This window comes from Salvelinus fontinalis, chromosome 41 (assembly GCF_029448725.1).
Source record: "Salvelinus fontinalis isolate EN_2023a chromosome 41, ASM2944872v1, whole genome shotgun sequence".
Lineage (NCBI taxonomy): Eukaryota > Metazoa > Chordata > Actinopteri > Salmoniformes > Salmonidae > Salvelinus > Salvelinus fontinalis.
The window spans coordinates 16025755-16041837 of NC_074705.1; the positions used below are offsets into that span (position 1 = coordinate 16025755).

Genomic DNA, 16083 nt, shown 5'->3' on the forward strand with positions numbered 1-16083 from the left:
GTGTCCATGGCTCAGCGCCCGCCTGTAATTGGTCACCAAAGGGTTCTAGAGATAGCTGTACGTTATTATATTAAAATAGACCGAGCAGAGGCGTTCTGTAATGGACTGAGAAAACTGCACCTGCTTTGCCTCCTCCTAACTACCATTTAATTGTATATATGCATTGTCTTCCAGCATTGTAGTTTTTAAAATATATTTTGAGAGGTGTGAACCTCCATGACACAAAACAAATTTATAATTAAGCAATAAGGCCCGAGGAGATGTGGTATAGCCAATATTCCACGGCTAAGGGCGGTTTTTATGCACGACGCAAAGCTGGCGGTGTCTTGATACAGCCCTTAGCCGTGATATATTGGCTATATACCACAAACCCCCGAGGTGCCTTATTGCTATTATAAACTGGTTACCAACGTAATTAAACCAGTAAAAAAATATATGTTTTTGTCATACCAATGGTATATGGTCTGATATACCACGGCTTTCAGACTATCAGCATTCAGGGCTCGAAACCACCTGGTTTTTAATGCAGAACACCCCACATTCATCCATACTGGTTCATTTAGGCGCAATGTATTGAATTATTTTCATGAACGGTCATTCTTATTGGAGTTTATTGAGTTGGAGTGCAGTATGTGCATACAGTATGCTTTATGTATAGTATACCTACCACACTGTGGATCTGGAGCTTGCGTCGCTTGGCCAGGTTGATAATGTTGACTCCATTATAGTAGAGGTTCTCTATGCAGCCATGGAAGTTCTTCCTAAGGAAGCTTCCCGGTTTACCGGGTATAGGAATTCCTCCAAAGCTGAGCTTTGAGACACAAAGAGAGTGGGTTCCAAACAAGATATTACTGATTGATCACACCACTAAAAAACAACTAAATATATTTCATTCAGTAATGTATGGATGAATGAATGATTTATGGCACATAGTTTGCAATGGCTCTAATGAAATACAGTATATTAATAATGAGTGATTGCGCACCTCATAGTCCACCTCCAGTGAGTCTTGCACACCTGTGGTGCTGAGGTGACGTGTGTGCCCGTCCACGGTGAGGTTGACCTGCTTGTTGGAGCGTTTAACTAGGACGTAGTGCCAGAGCTGGTCATCCAGGAGACAGCCCAGGAACACTGACACATTCGCACTGCTGGGGTAGAGCTTAGCGTCGTCTAGAGAGAGGGAGGAGGAAGAGGAGGAGCAGGAGGGAAGAAGAAGAGTACAACACACAGAGGTTAAATGAGGAGTCTTCAGAATCAGCATCTCATACCGTGCATTTGATTTTGTCATGATGATAGAACTACTATAAGGGAATAGTGCTATGGGACCATTGGACTGTGCTTACCCAGGTTGAGGTGCAGAGCCAGGGTCCCGTGGTGCAGCTCCAATGTCAGGTAGTCTCCTCTGTGTCCCTCCCCGTGCATCAGCACCCCATCTGCCCCGTAGCTCTTAAACCTGAGGGAGATCACATCCTTCACCGTTCTCTGGGACTTCTGGTTAAACCGGTACAACAGAGCACTCCTGCCGTTGAAGTCTGCCACATCTGACTCTGTGAACCAATTGTGGACGAAGATTGACATGAAGAAAGCACGGTCAGATTACCCATCTACTGAATATCAGCATAACGTTAAAATTTGTGCTAATGCTTTATAATACATTAGTGTATAATCAGACACGCACGCACACACGCACGCACGCACACACACACACACACACACACACACACACACACACACACACACACACACACACACACACACACACACACACACACACACACACACACACACACACACACACACACACACACACACACACACACACACACACACGTCGATGAAGGGCAGGTGCACTGTAAAAATAACCATGAAAAGGAGTACACCTAATCTGAGATCTGGTGTTTAGGGGGTGTTTGAATGTAAACCCAATGTGAGTGTTTTAATACACAGATTGTGTAGTAAAACAGAAACAAAATAGTCTGAAACATCCCCCAAAGTGGTTCTTCAACTTGAATAATGGTATTTTTAAGAGAGTGGGTTTCAGTGCATGTTTCTCATACGATTAATGGTTTATTGATTGACGATAAAGGGCCCATGGAGAATTTTTTTTGTGGAATTCCACCTTCATCTTTTCAACGCTTTATTTGGACAGATTAGAAACTAGAGGAGTAGCAATAACATAGCACATTTCGTTGGAGTTTTACCCGCTCAACCACACAGCATCACTGTAAGAAATTATTCTGGGGTCAATAGAAATTGACTCAAAAAAACAAACATATACAGTGCATTCAGAAAGTATTCAGATTGTTCCGTTACAGCCTTATTCTAAAATTGATTAAAAAATATATATATTATCAATCTAAACACGATACCCCATAATGACAAAGTGAAAACAGCTGTTTAGAAATGTTTGCAAATGGATTACAAATAAAAAACAGAAATACCCTATTTACATAAGTATTCAGACCCTTAGCTACGAGACTCGAAATTGAGCTCAGGTGCATCCTGTTTCCATTGATCATCCTTGAGACTTTTCTACAACTTGATTGGAGTCCACCTGTTGTAAATTTAATTGAATGAACATGATTTGGAAAGACACACACCTGTCCATATAAGGTCCCACAGTTGACAGTGCATGTCAGAGCAAAATTCCAAGCAATGAGGTAAAAGGAATTGTCTGTAGCGCTCCAAGACAGGATTGTGTCGAGGCAGAGATCTGGGAAAAGGTACCAAAAACTGTATCCAGAGTTGTAAGTCCCCACATTGGCCTTCATCAGTCTTAAATGGAAGAAGTTTGGAACCACCAAGACTCTTCCTAGAGCTGGCCGCCCGGCCAAACAATCGGGGGAGAAGGACTTTCATCAGGGAGGTGACCAAGAACCCGATGGTCACTCTGAAAGAGCTCCAGAGTTCCTCTGTGGAGATGGGAGAACCTTCCAGAAGGACAACCATTTCTGCAGCACTCCACCAATCAGGCCTTTATGGTAGAGTGGCCAGATGGAAGTAAAAGGCACATGACAGCCAACTTGGAGTTTACCAAAAGGCACCTAAAGGACTCTCAGACCACGAGAAACAAAATTCTCTGGTCTGTTGAAACCAAGATTGAACTCTTTGGCCTAAATACCAAGCTCCGTCACGTCTGGAGGAAACCTGGCTCCATCCCTGCGGTGAAGCATGGTGGTGGCAGCCTCATGCTGAGGGGATGTTTTTCAGCGGTAGGGACTGAGAGACTAGTCAGGATCGAGGGAAAGATGAATGGAGCAAAGTACAGATAGATCCTTGATGAAAACCTGCTCCAGAGCGCTCAGGACCTCAGACTGGGGCGAAGATTTATCTTCCAACAGGACAATGACCCTAAGCACACAGCCAAGACAACACAGGTGTAGCTTCGGGACAAGTCTCTGAATGTCCTCGAGTGGCCCAGCCAGAGTCCGGACTTGAACCCGATTGAACATCTCTGGAGAGACCTGAAAGCTGTGCAGTGACGCTCCCCATCCAACCTGACAGAGCTTGAGAGGATCTGCAGAGAAGAATGGGAGAAACTCCCCAAATACAGGTGTGTCAAGCTTGTTGTGTCATACCCAAGAAGACTCTAGGCTGTAATTGCTTCCAAAGGTGCTTCAACAAAGTACTGAGTAAATGGTCTGAATACTTCTGTAAATGTGATATTTCATTTTTATACATTTGCTTTGTCATTATGGGGTATTGTGTGTAGATTAATGATGAAAAAAATCTATATACTCAATTTTAGAATAAGGCTGTAACGTAACTAAATGTGGAAAGGGGTCTGAATACTTCCCGAATGCACTATATACACAGTACTTAATAAAAATGAATGCAAGTCGTGCAGAGCCCGTGTTATAGCGGTAGGCCTAACGCAGCTGACTTAGACACATCACTCCTCACCTCACCGAAGACCGGGGTTAAATTCCACGCTCCCTTCAATCTGTTTCCCCTCTCAATCTGTATCCCCTCTCAATAAATTGTCGAAGTCATTTAAATGATTTGTTCATTTTATTTTACCAAAAATAATGTCAGAATAAATCCAACTTAATAATATGTTGCTCAAAATTTAAGTACAGCATCTTTCATGAGAATAACCAGAGAGAAAATGTAGTGACTGAACTAATTTAATTTAACTAGGCAAGTCAGTTAAGAACAAATTCTTATTTACAATGACAGCCTAGGAACAGTGTGAAAAGACTATTACCATTTTAGCTAACCTGAAAAGGCATGAGATAAAACACACTAGAAATAAACCTTATCACTGTTCCCACTGAAGGAACTGACTTGTTAAGGGGTAGAATGAGAGATTTTTACCTTGTCAGTTCAGGGGAATTGATCGGTTACTGGCCCAACGCTCTAACCACTTGGCTACCTAACGCCCCTCATTGGAAGCGCTTAGTTTGAATCACCTTACATTTTCTATCTTGCCACACGACTCTGTTTTTAGAAGATTGTGGGTCATTCAAAATGTTGTCTTTCTGTATGCATGTTTGAAGAAAGAAAAGTATATTTCTATATTCGTATTAAAACAGCTTGTTGTGCCATGAGATGTAATAGATCATGATGAATGGATATCAAAAAAGTCAATGTTCAATGTTGTCAACTGTACCGCAGGACTGGAACGTAAATCACAGAGGATAGATGTTGTGGGGGCAGTTGCAGAGAAGTACTTGGGTGTATGAGATTTTAATGCAGAAGAGTTACAAGGTGTTTTGAACAATAGTGTCCTGTCCTCCCAGGCTGCTGGGAGGACCAAGTAGTGGAATAGTTTTAGGTTTTAATGGGTGTAGGGTTAGTTAGTAGGGCAATTTTTTCACAAAGTGTAATGAATTTATACTACCAAAATAGTAGGCTGATACACAGCCAATACTGTAGGTGGCGCCAGGCACATTTAACATTTCTTTGTGGACCGCCATAATACCAAAGAATAATAAGAAGAACGTGGTTGTCAACAAAAGAGGCAGGTGCAGAATCCCCAATTCTTTCAGGTCAATGTACAGCTACTGCTGGTGATTTGAACACTATGCCTGACAATGTCTGCCAAAATGGCATAAAATGGCAAATATATAACACAACGTGAAACATTAAGAGACTTCAGAAATAGGGATTTAATTCTGCACTAGACAGGATTTAGGAAACTTTAGAGCAGGGCTGCCCAACCCTTTTCCTGGAGAGCTCCCGTCGTGTGGGTTTTCAGTCCAACCCTATTTAACACACCTGATTCTACGAATTAGCTGCTTAACAAGACCTTAACTAGCTGAATCAGATATGCTTAATTTGGGTTGGACGAAAAACCTACAGGACAGTAGATCTCCATGAAGAGGATTGGGCAGCCCTGCTTTAGAGGGAGGAAACGGCACAGAAAGAGAAGGTATCTAATTCTGCACTAAACAGGACTCAGAACACCAAAATAGTGTTTTCAATCTTTTCTGTTAGTGCTCCCAGACCCTGGCAAGGTGTTGGACAACACTTGATTAAGTGGTGTTACAACACACCATGTAATGTTTCAAAACATCTCAGGATGATGAGTTTCAATACTCCAGCAAAGTTAAAGTTTCGTCTCCTTCAAGTTGGTGGCAGCTCAGGTGCAGGGCAGGTTAAATAATAATGCATTAAAAATCCATGTGCAATTCTTATCTTTGGGCTACATTAAGGTTTTTCTTTCATTATTTTTATCTGCCGTTAGTGCGGAGCCTAAACCTAAGCTTTAGAGCTTAAATTTAGTGAGCCAAATACACACCATTTTCATTAAAACCAGTCAAACCGATGTCATGTGGACATTTTGCACTGAAAATCTTTCCAGTTTAAAAAAAAAATATTGCACTTTCTCCCCGGTCCCTAAACATCTTTGCTGCGCGAGAGAAGCAGAGATTAAAGAGGAAAGCGAAAACAAACTTTAGAGATGTCAACTACATTGAAACATTAATTCTATAAATGTATGACATTATTCTGACGAGCAAGGGTTTATTTAGTCTTCTAGCGCAACACGTAATGACAGAAGAGAAGCTGCATGTACCTAATTATAGACAAGTCGAGTAACAAATAACATACAAAAAAAATCTGAAATGATAAGCAGAAACATAAAAAGACCTGTCAAAAATGTTTTCGCCATCTCTGATATAGAAAATGTGCCGTACAGTCAGAGTACAACACATTTTCTATATTTTGCGGGCCTCCGATTGCGGGCCTCCGGGTGATCAAACAGCTGACACAAACAATATCCTGACTAGAGACAGCCTGATGTGATGACCCACTCACTGTATACACAGCCATAGACCTCCACTCTGAGGCCGATCCATCCTGTAGTGCTCCAGTCCACTGGGATGAAGCGCAGGAACCTAGCTGTGATGGAATGGACCAGCTTGTGTTGGACCACACCCTCTGAGTTAGTGTTCCCTGTGTATGTCTGCTGAGAAGAGGAGCGGGAGAATAGATATTTACTACATTCAAATCAAAGTTTTTAACAATTGGTAACAGATCATGAAAAGTCATCATTCATTTAAAGATAATGTAAAAAAAAAAAAAAAAAAGCCACGAATAGTAACCAGACCTAACGAGGGCAAATGAGGGCTTTGCTTTTGTGTCAAGATGCAGTTTTTCGATTTCTTCCCCAAAACTTTTGAGAAGAATGAGGAGGAACATGACATTTACGGGGACGATGAAACTCTTTAATGATTTGTATTGGTTCTTCTGTGGAGGCCTAAGACCATCTGAGCCCATTTGTTTCGCCTTTCAGCATGAGAAGAAGCAATAGCGACCTCTGTCTCTGGTGGGCACAGTGGCCACACAAATCAATTCAGAAGTTGTTCAAATACAACAAACACCCCAAAATAAAGTAATTAAAGTCAAGCAAAAAGGAAGGCAGCACAGCTTGGACCCTAGAGGGCAGAAGACTGTGTTGACTGTGTTTTATGCTCTGTGTATCTCTCAAGCCGCCACCCGAAGCATCCGGGGGGAGAGTACAGAGAGCAGGAAATAGCTGGGGGTTGATGAGGTAAACAAAAGTTTACATGTAGTATTTTCAGAAGTGTGACATTTTCATTCTTTCTGATTTTCTTCTTATTTTCTTCCATTAATTGCAGCAAAACATTTAATTTTCGCATTCTACTTTTCTCTCATGTACTTCACCAAAATCTCTAATTTACAGCTTTAAAATGTCTTATAATATCTGCCACGGAAGGGTTCCCGTTCAAACCTGAAATGAATCCCTACTTCTGACACAAATCTTATTTTTCTCATTATGCTTTTTGAAGTGACATGTCAACTTCAAATGTCCTCTAAAGATGTAAGATATGCTGTTCACTCAATCACTGAGGTACAGGCACATCTTTTCTGAAAAAGTAATTAACATAAGGAAATGTCATATTTTTTCCACCCAACTTTTAACCTAAATCCAGTGACATGGTGACATTTTAGTTTTCATGAATTTATACGATGTAGCCAATTTTGACTTTGCAGCTGGCCCATCTAGCGGGAAAAGCCGCTTACTTCTGCCTCCAGGGCAAGACTCATGACAATAAACATCAACCTGCCAGACAGGCAGAGCCTCACCCCAGTGTCTTCGCTCTGTCCGTACTGCTTCCAAGCCAGGCCACTGTCACTGAACAGCAGCATAAAGCTGGTCACCCAGTCAGAGCTCCCTGAACGGCCCTGTGTAGCGATGGCCGTGACCTCCATCTTCTGCCTGAGGTCCAGCTGGAGCCACGGCTGTCTGTCTGACCGCTCCGGGGCCCAGCCACCCTCTCCTGCAGCAGGAACGGGTACAATGGGTGTGTGTCTCTCCGTGTTTGTGTGTGTGTGTGTGTGTGTGTGTCTGTGTCTCTGTGACAATTAACAACGACATTCATCACTGTTGCAGTTGTTAATATGTATATTATTTATGTCTTTTGTTTTAGGATAATTGTTATTGTTTTTATTTCACTTGGTCCTCACACCCACTCAGTGGTCATGCTGCTCCCCCTATGGTCATTCCCCCCCACCCTCAACAGTCTTACTCTGCCTCCGCCCCAATGGACATTTATCTATTCATCACTGCCAGAGTTATGATGTATATAGTGCAATTTCTTTTGTTGTTTTTTTATTACCATTTTCATTATTTTATTTCACTTAGTCCTGTATGTCGGAGCTCGGAACCCACGCTTTTCACTTTACCCTGCACTCACACCCGCAACCCTGTACATGTGACTATTAAACAATTGGAATCTTCTTATTCCAATGATGCTGGCCAATACAGCCAAATCGCTCACTAGAACTGACAATATTTTGCTTACAGTGAATGGGGCAATACTTACCCTCTCTTCTGTTTAGCTTAGCAGAGTGAGGCAGCTGACTGTTGGAGGACGTTGAAGAGCTTTTGAAAGATGACTCAGGCAAAACGGATAACAATGGTCCATTGCAATTATCTGAAAGAGTATCTTGGTTATTTTATACCTTACAGTGAACAATAGTGTGAAACACTGCCTCCAGGAGGGAACGAGGGAGTGTCCGAGCAAACCACCTGAAACAGTAGCCTACTTCATCTGACTCCTCCAAAACAGTTATATTGAGTAGCCTAATAAGCATGTAACACCTGTCAACTTGAAGTCAACATAGACTCCATGCAATTGTATATAAGACAATTGAATATTCATCCAAAGCCCACCAAATGAATTTTCTTAGCCTAACATAACTGTCCTAATGTGTTAAAACAATAGCCTATCAGAGTTATTATGGGAAAAATGGTATATATACCTCTCAAAAATCATAACGAAACTTGAGTTGGATGAGTGTCGGAGTGTGACAGATATATTTGCCAACCTTAAACAACGATATCGAATAGGCTACCCTGCTGTAAACAGACTTGCAATTGACTTACTTGCTGCATGTATGGATCCACAAATACTCAAAACAAAGTAACTGAATATATAGAACCACGAGGCGCTTCTCGAGCCCATGTTCGCCAACACAGCAGGCATTATATCCAAGTTGCGTTACAGCATCTGCCCGTGGTCTCCAGAATATAGATCCAAATGTGTGCGCCCCACTGCTCAGAATGTTCCTGTGCCTTTCCAGCTCTACCCTCGAAATATTTTTGTAAAAGCCATGTGATTAAATCGTAGAGACCCTCTCACAAATATAATCTTAAAGACGTTGTTTCCAAAGCAACAAAAGTCGCTATTTATAAGGACAATAGCTTTACGTTCTTCATCAACGATTGGTGGTTACATCTGGTGCGTTCCGACGCACAAGCATCGTCGCGACTCCAATGGGAAATCAATCAGAATTTTGAGCACGCAGTGAGCATCTCACCTGCTTCATTTGCAAGCGTGTGTGTGTGTGTGTGTGTGTGAGAGAGAGAGAGAAAGTAAGTGTCAAATAGACAGAAAGAGAAAGAGAGCGAGAGAGAGATTCAGCACCACAGACAGCTCCGCGGACGTCCAAGCGTTTGCCAGGACTTGCATATCCCGCTGTGCTTTCACACTATAGCATCAACACGAGACCAACAACGCACATAGATTGACGCACATAGATTGTTCAGTTCAGATGCCATAATAAACTCATCAGCCCTATATTTAATTAGACGCTGCTTGGCATTTGATTGTGATTGCCTATCACAGATTATTGCATTGTAACGTGTTAGTCATCATATACTAAACCTAATCCTAATCTATCTCATATCATCTCTGCACCATTAATCCAGCAAGGTCATTCGGACTGAAAGTGATGTTATCCGTGTTACAACAGTATCCATTTGAAATTGGACGGTCAGATGCTCTAAAATCATGAATAAATCATGTCATTTTATTTATTAATCACTTATTTGCAATAATATTTCAGATCTGGCTGCTCCCTCTGTACTTTTATACTTTTGGTTTCTTCTCTCAACTTAATGTCTAATTAAATACATTTTTGTGTCCAACAATGTTAGTACCATGTTTTGTGCTGCTACCATGTTGTGCTGCTGCCATGTTGTGTTGCCACTTTGTTATTGCCATGTTGTGTTGCTACCATGCTGTGTTGTCATGTATTGCTGCCATGCTGTGTTGTTGTCTTAGATCTCTCTTTATGTAGTGTTGTCTCTCTTGTCATGATGTGTGCCCTACATTTTTATTTTTAAACGCATGCATGCATGCACGCACGCACTCACGCACACACACACACACACACACAAACACACACACACACACACACACACACACACACACACACACACACACACACACACACACACACACACACACACACACACACACACACACACACACACACACACACACACACACACACACACACACACACACACACACACACACACACACACACACACACACACACTTAAGTGCATCCTGGATCATATAGGAGCATTGTTCCATAGATAACATAATGCAGTGTTCAGTTGGGGTGTCTGGCAAGGCCGGTCAACATCTGTTTTCTGTGGGTACACATGCAGCCATAACCCTAGAAGACCAGATGGAAGGTTTAAAACAGCTTTAAATAAGCTCTCTTCTGTTTTCACCAACTCAGGTTGGACACGACAAATACGCCATCCATCCAAGTAATCAAGGTTTCGCTGTTCGTGTGTTTTCGTGTAATTGAAAGGCACTTTTGAAGGACTAGTTGCAGGATTAATACAAAGATCACTGGATCCAATTAAATCATGGTAAAGATTGCCATGCCAACGAAGTTGTTAGGAATTTGATAACTAAACTTACATCTGATAATGGAATGTTGTTGTGCTGTGTTGGAGATCTGTACGTATACTGTGCCATTCTTATTAGACTTACTAGAGTGTGCCTAATAACTTTTTAATGACATTACCTGGTCTGTTACACAACAGTAGATACGTGGTCTTATTGTTACCCAAATTCCAATTAAAAGTGCACGGATCTGAAAAAGAAAATATTTTTTGGGGACAGCAAAAATTGTAGCATCTATAAAACCTCTATAAACATCTAGAAATTCACTATCCCAAAAGACTGTAGAGTAGATGAGTAAATGTACAGAAAATATACAATGCATACACAAACAGACCAATGGCAGATTTAATCCCCTGACGTCATGATGTCAGAGAAATCCAGGACTAATTTTATTCTGCATGCAGCGTAGTATACATGGGCTTAATACTATCATATATTCAGTCTGAATAAGCACTCCTACATAGCACATTTAACACTTTCTTAGTAATTATATATGAACCCACCAAAATAGGGTTAAACTCACACTTTTTAAAGTGTTGATAAACAAACACCCCAAGATAGTTGCGTCACCAACACCATAGGTTTTGCAAATTCAGACAAATTAATACTTTATTAGAGCTGATGCTATTACACTTTCTCAGTGTTTACATCTATTGTGTTAAAGTAACGAGTTTAGGGATGTTGGTTTAACACTGTACGATGTTCGATATCTTTCAGTTCCATAGCCTTCCCCAAGTTAATATTTTATTATAAAAATTACATTATTTATTATATGACAATATATAACTTTTTTTGAAAATACCATACTTCGACAGCCTAGTTCTACCATAACACAGTGGTCTGAAACTCCTGGTTTGCAGGCCACATCAGCAAATCATATTATGCTGGTTTGGAAAGTGTTATATAATTCCTATTGGAATCCAGCCAGAGTTAGATAGTGATGTTATGTTTGATACGAAGCTAAGAGGCATGTATCGAAATCGCTAAGCAGCTAGCTTCGAAGCAGTGTGCCGATGCGTGTATCACTTTATCAGAAGTACGTCCTCACTGACGTCCGAAGCTTCATTTGATCACGTGCTTTTTAAACTGTGTGTCAAAAAAGGCAAGATCCCACTGATTTTGCAGAGGTTCCGGTGCTTTTTTCAATTCTGCTTTCAAACACCGACCACTACTTACAAATATAGTTAGGATTTTAGACAAAAAGGTTCACCTGACTAGTAGCTTAGTAAACTTGGAAGTCCAACTGATTATAGGCTACTGCTGCCAATGACTTACCGGTGCACCACAAAGTTTTAATGAAAACAGTGGAGAAAAAATATATATATCTGATAATCTCACGCTGCTATTTATTGCTGACCAGCAGATGTCAGTAATGTGCATTGTGAACAGATAATGAAGCTCTGAGAAACAAACCATTTTTCGCCACAATTTGGTAAAAGCGCCGAAGCCTTCAAAAAGCCTCGGTTTCTCATCACTAGAGTTAGGAAATCCAAATAATTTGAACTTTTAATCACAGTTAGAATGACTGACAAGGTAGGGAAGATTGATAAATGGGATTACCTAAACCGTCTAAACTGACAACCATCTCAATAACGAGCTAAATAAGTCCAACCATTTACAGATTGGATTAGTTAAGAATGTTTTTATTTAACTTTGTGTAGTATAAGATCAATTAATCAATCAATGTGCATGCAAAACATAGATATTAAAACAAACTATTCTAAAAAGCAACCTGTCACGCCCTGGCCTTAGTATTCTTTGTTTTCTTTATTATTTTAGTTAGGTCAGGGTGTGACATGGGGAATGTTTTTGTTTTGTTGGTTTTGGGTGTTTTTTATGGTATAGGGGTTGTTGTATAATATATGGGTTTGTGTGGAGTACAGGTGTCTAGTGTTGTCTATGTATGTTTAGTTGTCTAGGAGAGTCTATGGTTGCCTGAATGAGTTCCCAATTAGAGACAGCTGATTTCGGTTGTCTCTGATTGGGAGCCTTATTTAGGGTAGCCATAGGCTCTCATTGGTTGTGGGTAATTGTCTATGTTAAACGTTTGTAGCCTGTGTGTGCACGACGTTAGTAGCTTCACGGTCGTTTTCTTGTTTTGTATAGTGTGTCAGTGTTTTGTTTCGTTTCTTGCCTTCTTCATAATAAAAGGAAGATGGCTTATTTTCCAACTGCTGCGTTTTGGTCCGTTAATCCGCCACACGATCGTGACACAACCTGCAACAAAGAAATGTGAATTATTATGTGGATTATAGTTCATGGATATTTTTGTAGGGGATGATACATTTTTTGCTCGGGAAAATCAAGTCTGAAATTTCAAAGTGGAAATTACAAACTTCAGAAACCTTTTAAAATGTCAAATTCATTACAAGTTTGAATTCCTGCAACAGGGTGATCAAATTATGATCCTTCATCTGAGGCTGGTGAATGAGCATTCAATAAATGCATTCAGCATGTTAAATTAAATTCATACTTTATCCTGCTCTGCCCTTGACATATCTCACTGGTTGAATCAGATCAGGTGCGGATATAAGGGGAAAATAAGTAGCATTTTATATAAAGGTCACAGTGGCATTGCTTTTAGTTGCTTTGAGGCAGTCTGTCCACAGCAACCAATTATTATTATTTTTTAAAGTCTTGTAGAGATAGTTTTTTTGTGAGCTTCACTTTCACCTGATGGCCTGCAATTGGACAAGGACAATCTCACAGCTGTTTGATTCTCTCCAAAGGTTGGCCAGGTCACAAGAAGCTCACAAAGGAGGAAAAACTGAAAATGTCCTCTCCTGCCTATTCGTGACTTTTCCTGTCCTTACATACAGTCTATTCCTGCTTGCTTCTGCTTCAGGCTGGCCTCAGTGTGCACCTCCAACATGTATGATATGTACTAATGGTCTGGTTACTTCAGACAGAAACCAAAGTACAGCTGGTTTCATCAAAATATTTTTCCACCGGCACAGGTTTCATAAATTCACAAATAGCAATTAAATATTCACTTACTTTTTGAAAATATTTATCTGATTTGTCATCCAAAGGGTACCAGCTATAACATGTAGTGTTTTTTTGTTAGATAAAATCCTTCTTTATATCCCAAAAAGTCTGTTTAGATGGCACCATTGATTTGAGTAATCAACATGCAGAGAAAGGAATCCGAAAATCTACCCCTAAACTTTGTTTCAACAAGTTAAAATAAGTTTCTATTTAGTCCTCAGATACCCTAAAATGTAATCAAATTCTAATATTTCTTATTAAATGAAGTATGTTCAATAGGAAACTGATTTTAACAGGTTTGTCCTGTCTTCATGGTGCGCACAAACACGAATTTCCAAGACTGTGTCCCTGTAATAAAACTGATATTTCTTATTCGTTTTGGAAGTTAAAAGTCTGAAACCTTGAACATATACTGCTGACACCCTGTGGAAGCCATAGGAATTGCATCATGGGAGCTAATTTTCAGTATGCCCTTATACTTGCCATTGTAAGAGGATGGTCTCGCTCTCCAAAAAAATGCTGTATTTTTTTTTTGGGGGGGGGGGGATTCCTCCTACTAAATCTATTGTGTTATATTCTCCTACATTATTCTAACATTTCTACAAACTACAACGTGTTTTCTTTCCAATGGTACCAATTATATGCATATCCTGGCTTCATGGCCTGAGCAACATGCAATTTACTTTGGTCACGTCATTCAGGCGGAAATTGAGAAAAAAGGGACCTAGCCCTAAGATAAATTATAGAGACATACCCCAAGAGACTTGCAGCTGTAATTGCTGCAAAAGATGGCTCTACAAAGTATTGACTTTGAGGGGGGTGAATAGTTATGCACGCTCAAGTTCCGTTTATTTGTCTTATTTCTTGTTTGTTTCACAATAAAAAATATTTTGCATCTTCAACGTGGTAGGCATGTTGTGTAAATCAAATGATACAACCCCCCCCAAAATATATTTTAATTCCAGGGTGTAAGGCAACAAAATAGGAAAAATGTCAAGGGGGGTGAATACTTTCGCAAGTCACTATGTATATGGTTCAGAAAAAAACTTTTGACCAGGGCCAACAGGGCTATGAGCAAAAGTACTGTAGTGCACTATATAGGGAACAGGATGCCATTTGGCACTTGTCCTCTGTCTCTCTCTGTTCATTTTCTTTGTCATTAGAAATGTAGCTAGCCATCATCAGCTAGACTTGTACCCTTCTGGTGCCTGATTGCTCAAGATTGAGGCAATTGAGAGACAAGATTGCTCAGTAATAGCTTGGAGAAATGTGAACTGGGCTGAAGCGGAAAGCCATTCCACATTACATCTTATCTATATGGTCATGTTTCGTCAGCTTATAGCTGGTCTTATGGCTGTTATCGTTGATGCATCTGAACAATTCAGCTAAAGGATTAAGGGGTAGGTTATCATAAATCATGTATTATGATCGTATAGCAACACTACTTATTTCCTGCATGTAATGCATTGTGAGGCAGTTATTACGCATTATAAGACATGCCATGAACACGTTTTTGTTCATACCCCGAAAACCTTATTTTTAAACCCTCTGTATAAAATACTAAGAACTTTCAAATTGATAAACATTTCATTTTTAAACTACATTTTAGGTTTAAATGTTCAAATTCAGTAAGCCAGTAATGGAACATGAAACACAAGACAGAATTTGTGCTGAGCTCAGGCGTCCTGTAAATGCCTCATTTTAGATCTCAATATTCTCTTGATATTCTTCTGGTAAGGCCATGGCACAATTAGAGTCTGAGGCGCTGCTGCTTTATTGAACACGAAGGTGGTCAGGCTAACTATGGGGAGCAAATACTGTCTGTGGTTTCACAGCAGCCAAACATAGAGTCGCATTCAATACATCAATATGACGATGAAGCCGAGACGCCATCAGACCTGAACAATTAGACAACCTTACGAAGAGGCCACAGTCAGACTGTACTTTGTGGCGCGCTAGACGAATAAACTGATGTTTCTGTCCCTGGACTGTCTTTGAATGCCTTGCAACGTAGTCAAATCAACACAGTCACACTATTGAGGTGATAACTAAGTGATTACTAACACTGTTCGTGAGCTTGTATAAAAATAGTACTAAACTCACTTGTTTAAAACCAGTTTAGCGTGGTAAGATAACATACTTTTCCAGCTCCACTGACCCGACACATTCTCTCTGCTATATTCACCCGTGTCTGAGGGCCACGGCGTTTCTCATTTCAAACCTTTCACCTGTGTCTTCGATGTGTCTTCTAACACATCGAAACATACCTGCCTAAGAGGCAGAGGGAGTTGTCCAGCTGCGATCTGAAAAGATATCAGATGTCTGAAAAGTGAACCTCTGCGGCCCCAACATTCATTATTGACTATGGTCGTGCTGTTATGCGCGTGAAGATGAAGAGCTCGTATCACATTCCCTG

At 40.5% G+C, this 16083-nt stretch overlaps 1 protein-coding gene across 2 annotated transcripts in view; it reads right to left on the reverse strand.

Moving 5' to 3' along the window:
• The window catches only part of LOC129840364 (contactin-associated protein-like 5), a 34603-nt gene extending 25167 nt beyond the window's left edge, over positions 1-9436 (reverse strand). Inside the window, exons 1-7 of one of the 2 annotated variants that reach the window (XM_055908182.1) lie at positions 8858-9436; positions 8295-8405; positions 7555-7748; positions 6262-6409; positions 1344-1547; positions 986-1170; positions 668-811 (exon numbers count right to left, since the gene is read on the reverse strand). In XM_055908182.1, the coding sequence (XP_055764157.1) occupies positions 668-811; positions 986-1170; positions 1344-1547; positions 6262-6409; positions 7555-7748; positions 8295-8405; positions 8858-8957 (1086 nt within the window). In that variant the 5' untranslated portion in view covers positions 8958-9436. Of the gene's footprint in view, positions 1-667; positions 812-985; positions 1171-1343; positions 1548-6261; positions 6413-7554; positions 7749-8294; positions 8406-8857 lie in introns of both variants that reach the window. The other variant, XM_055908181.1, reaches the window with a different exon arrangement.
• Positions 9437-16083: the final 6647 nt, after the last annotated feature.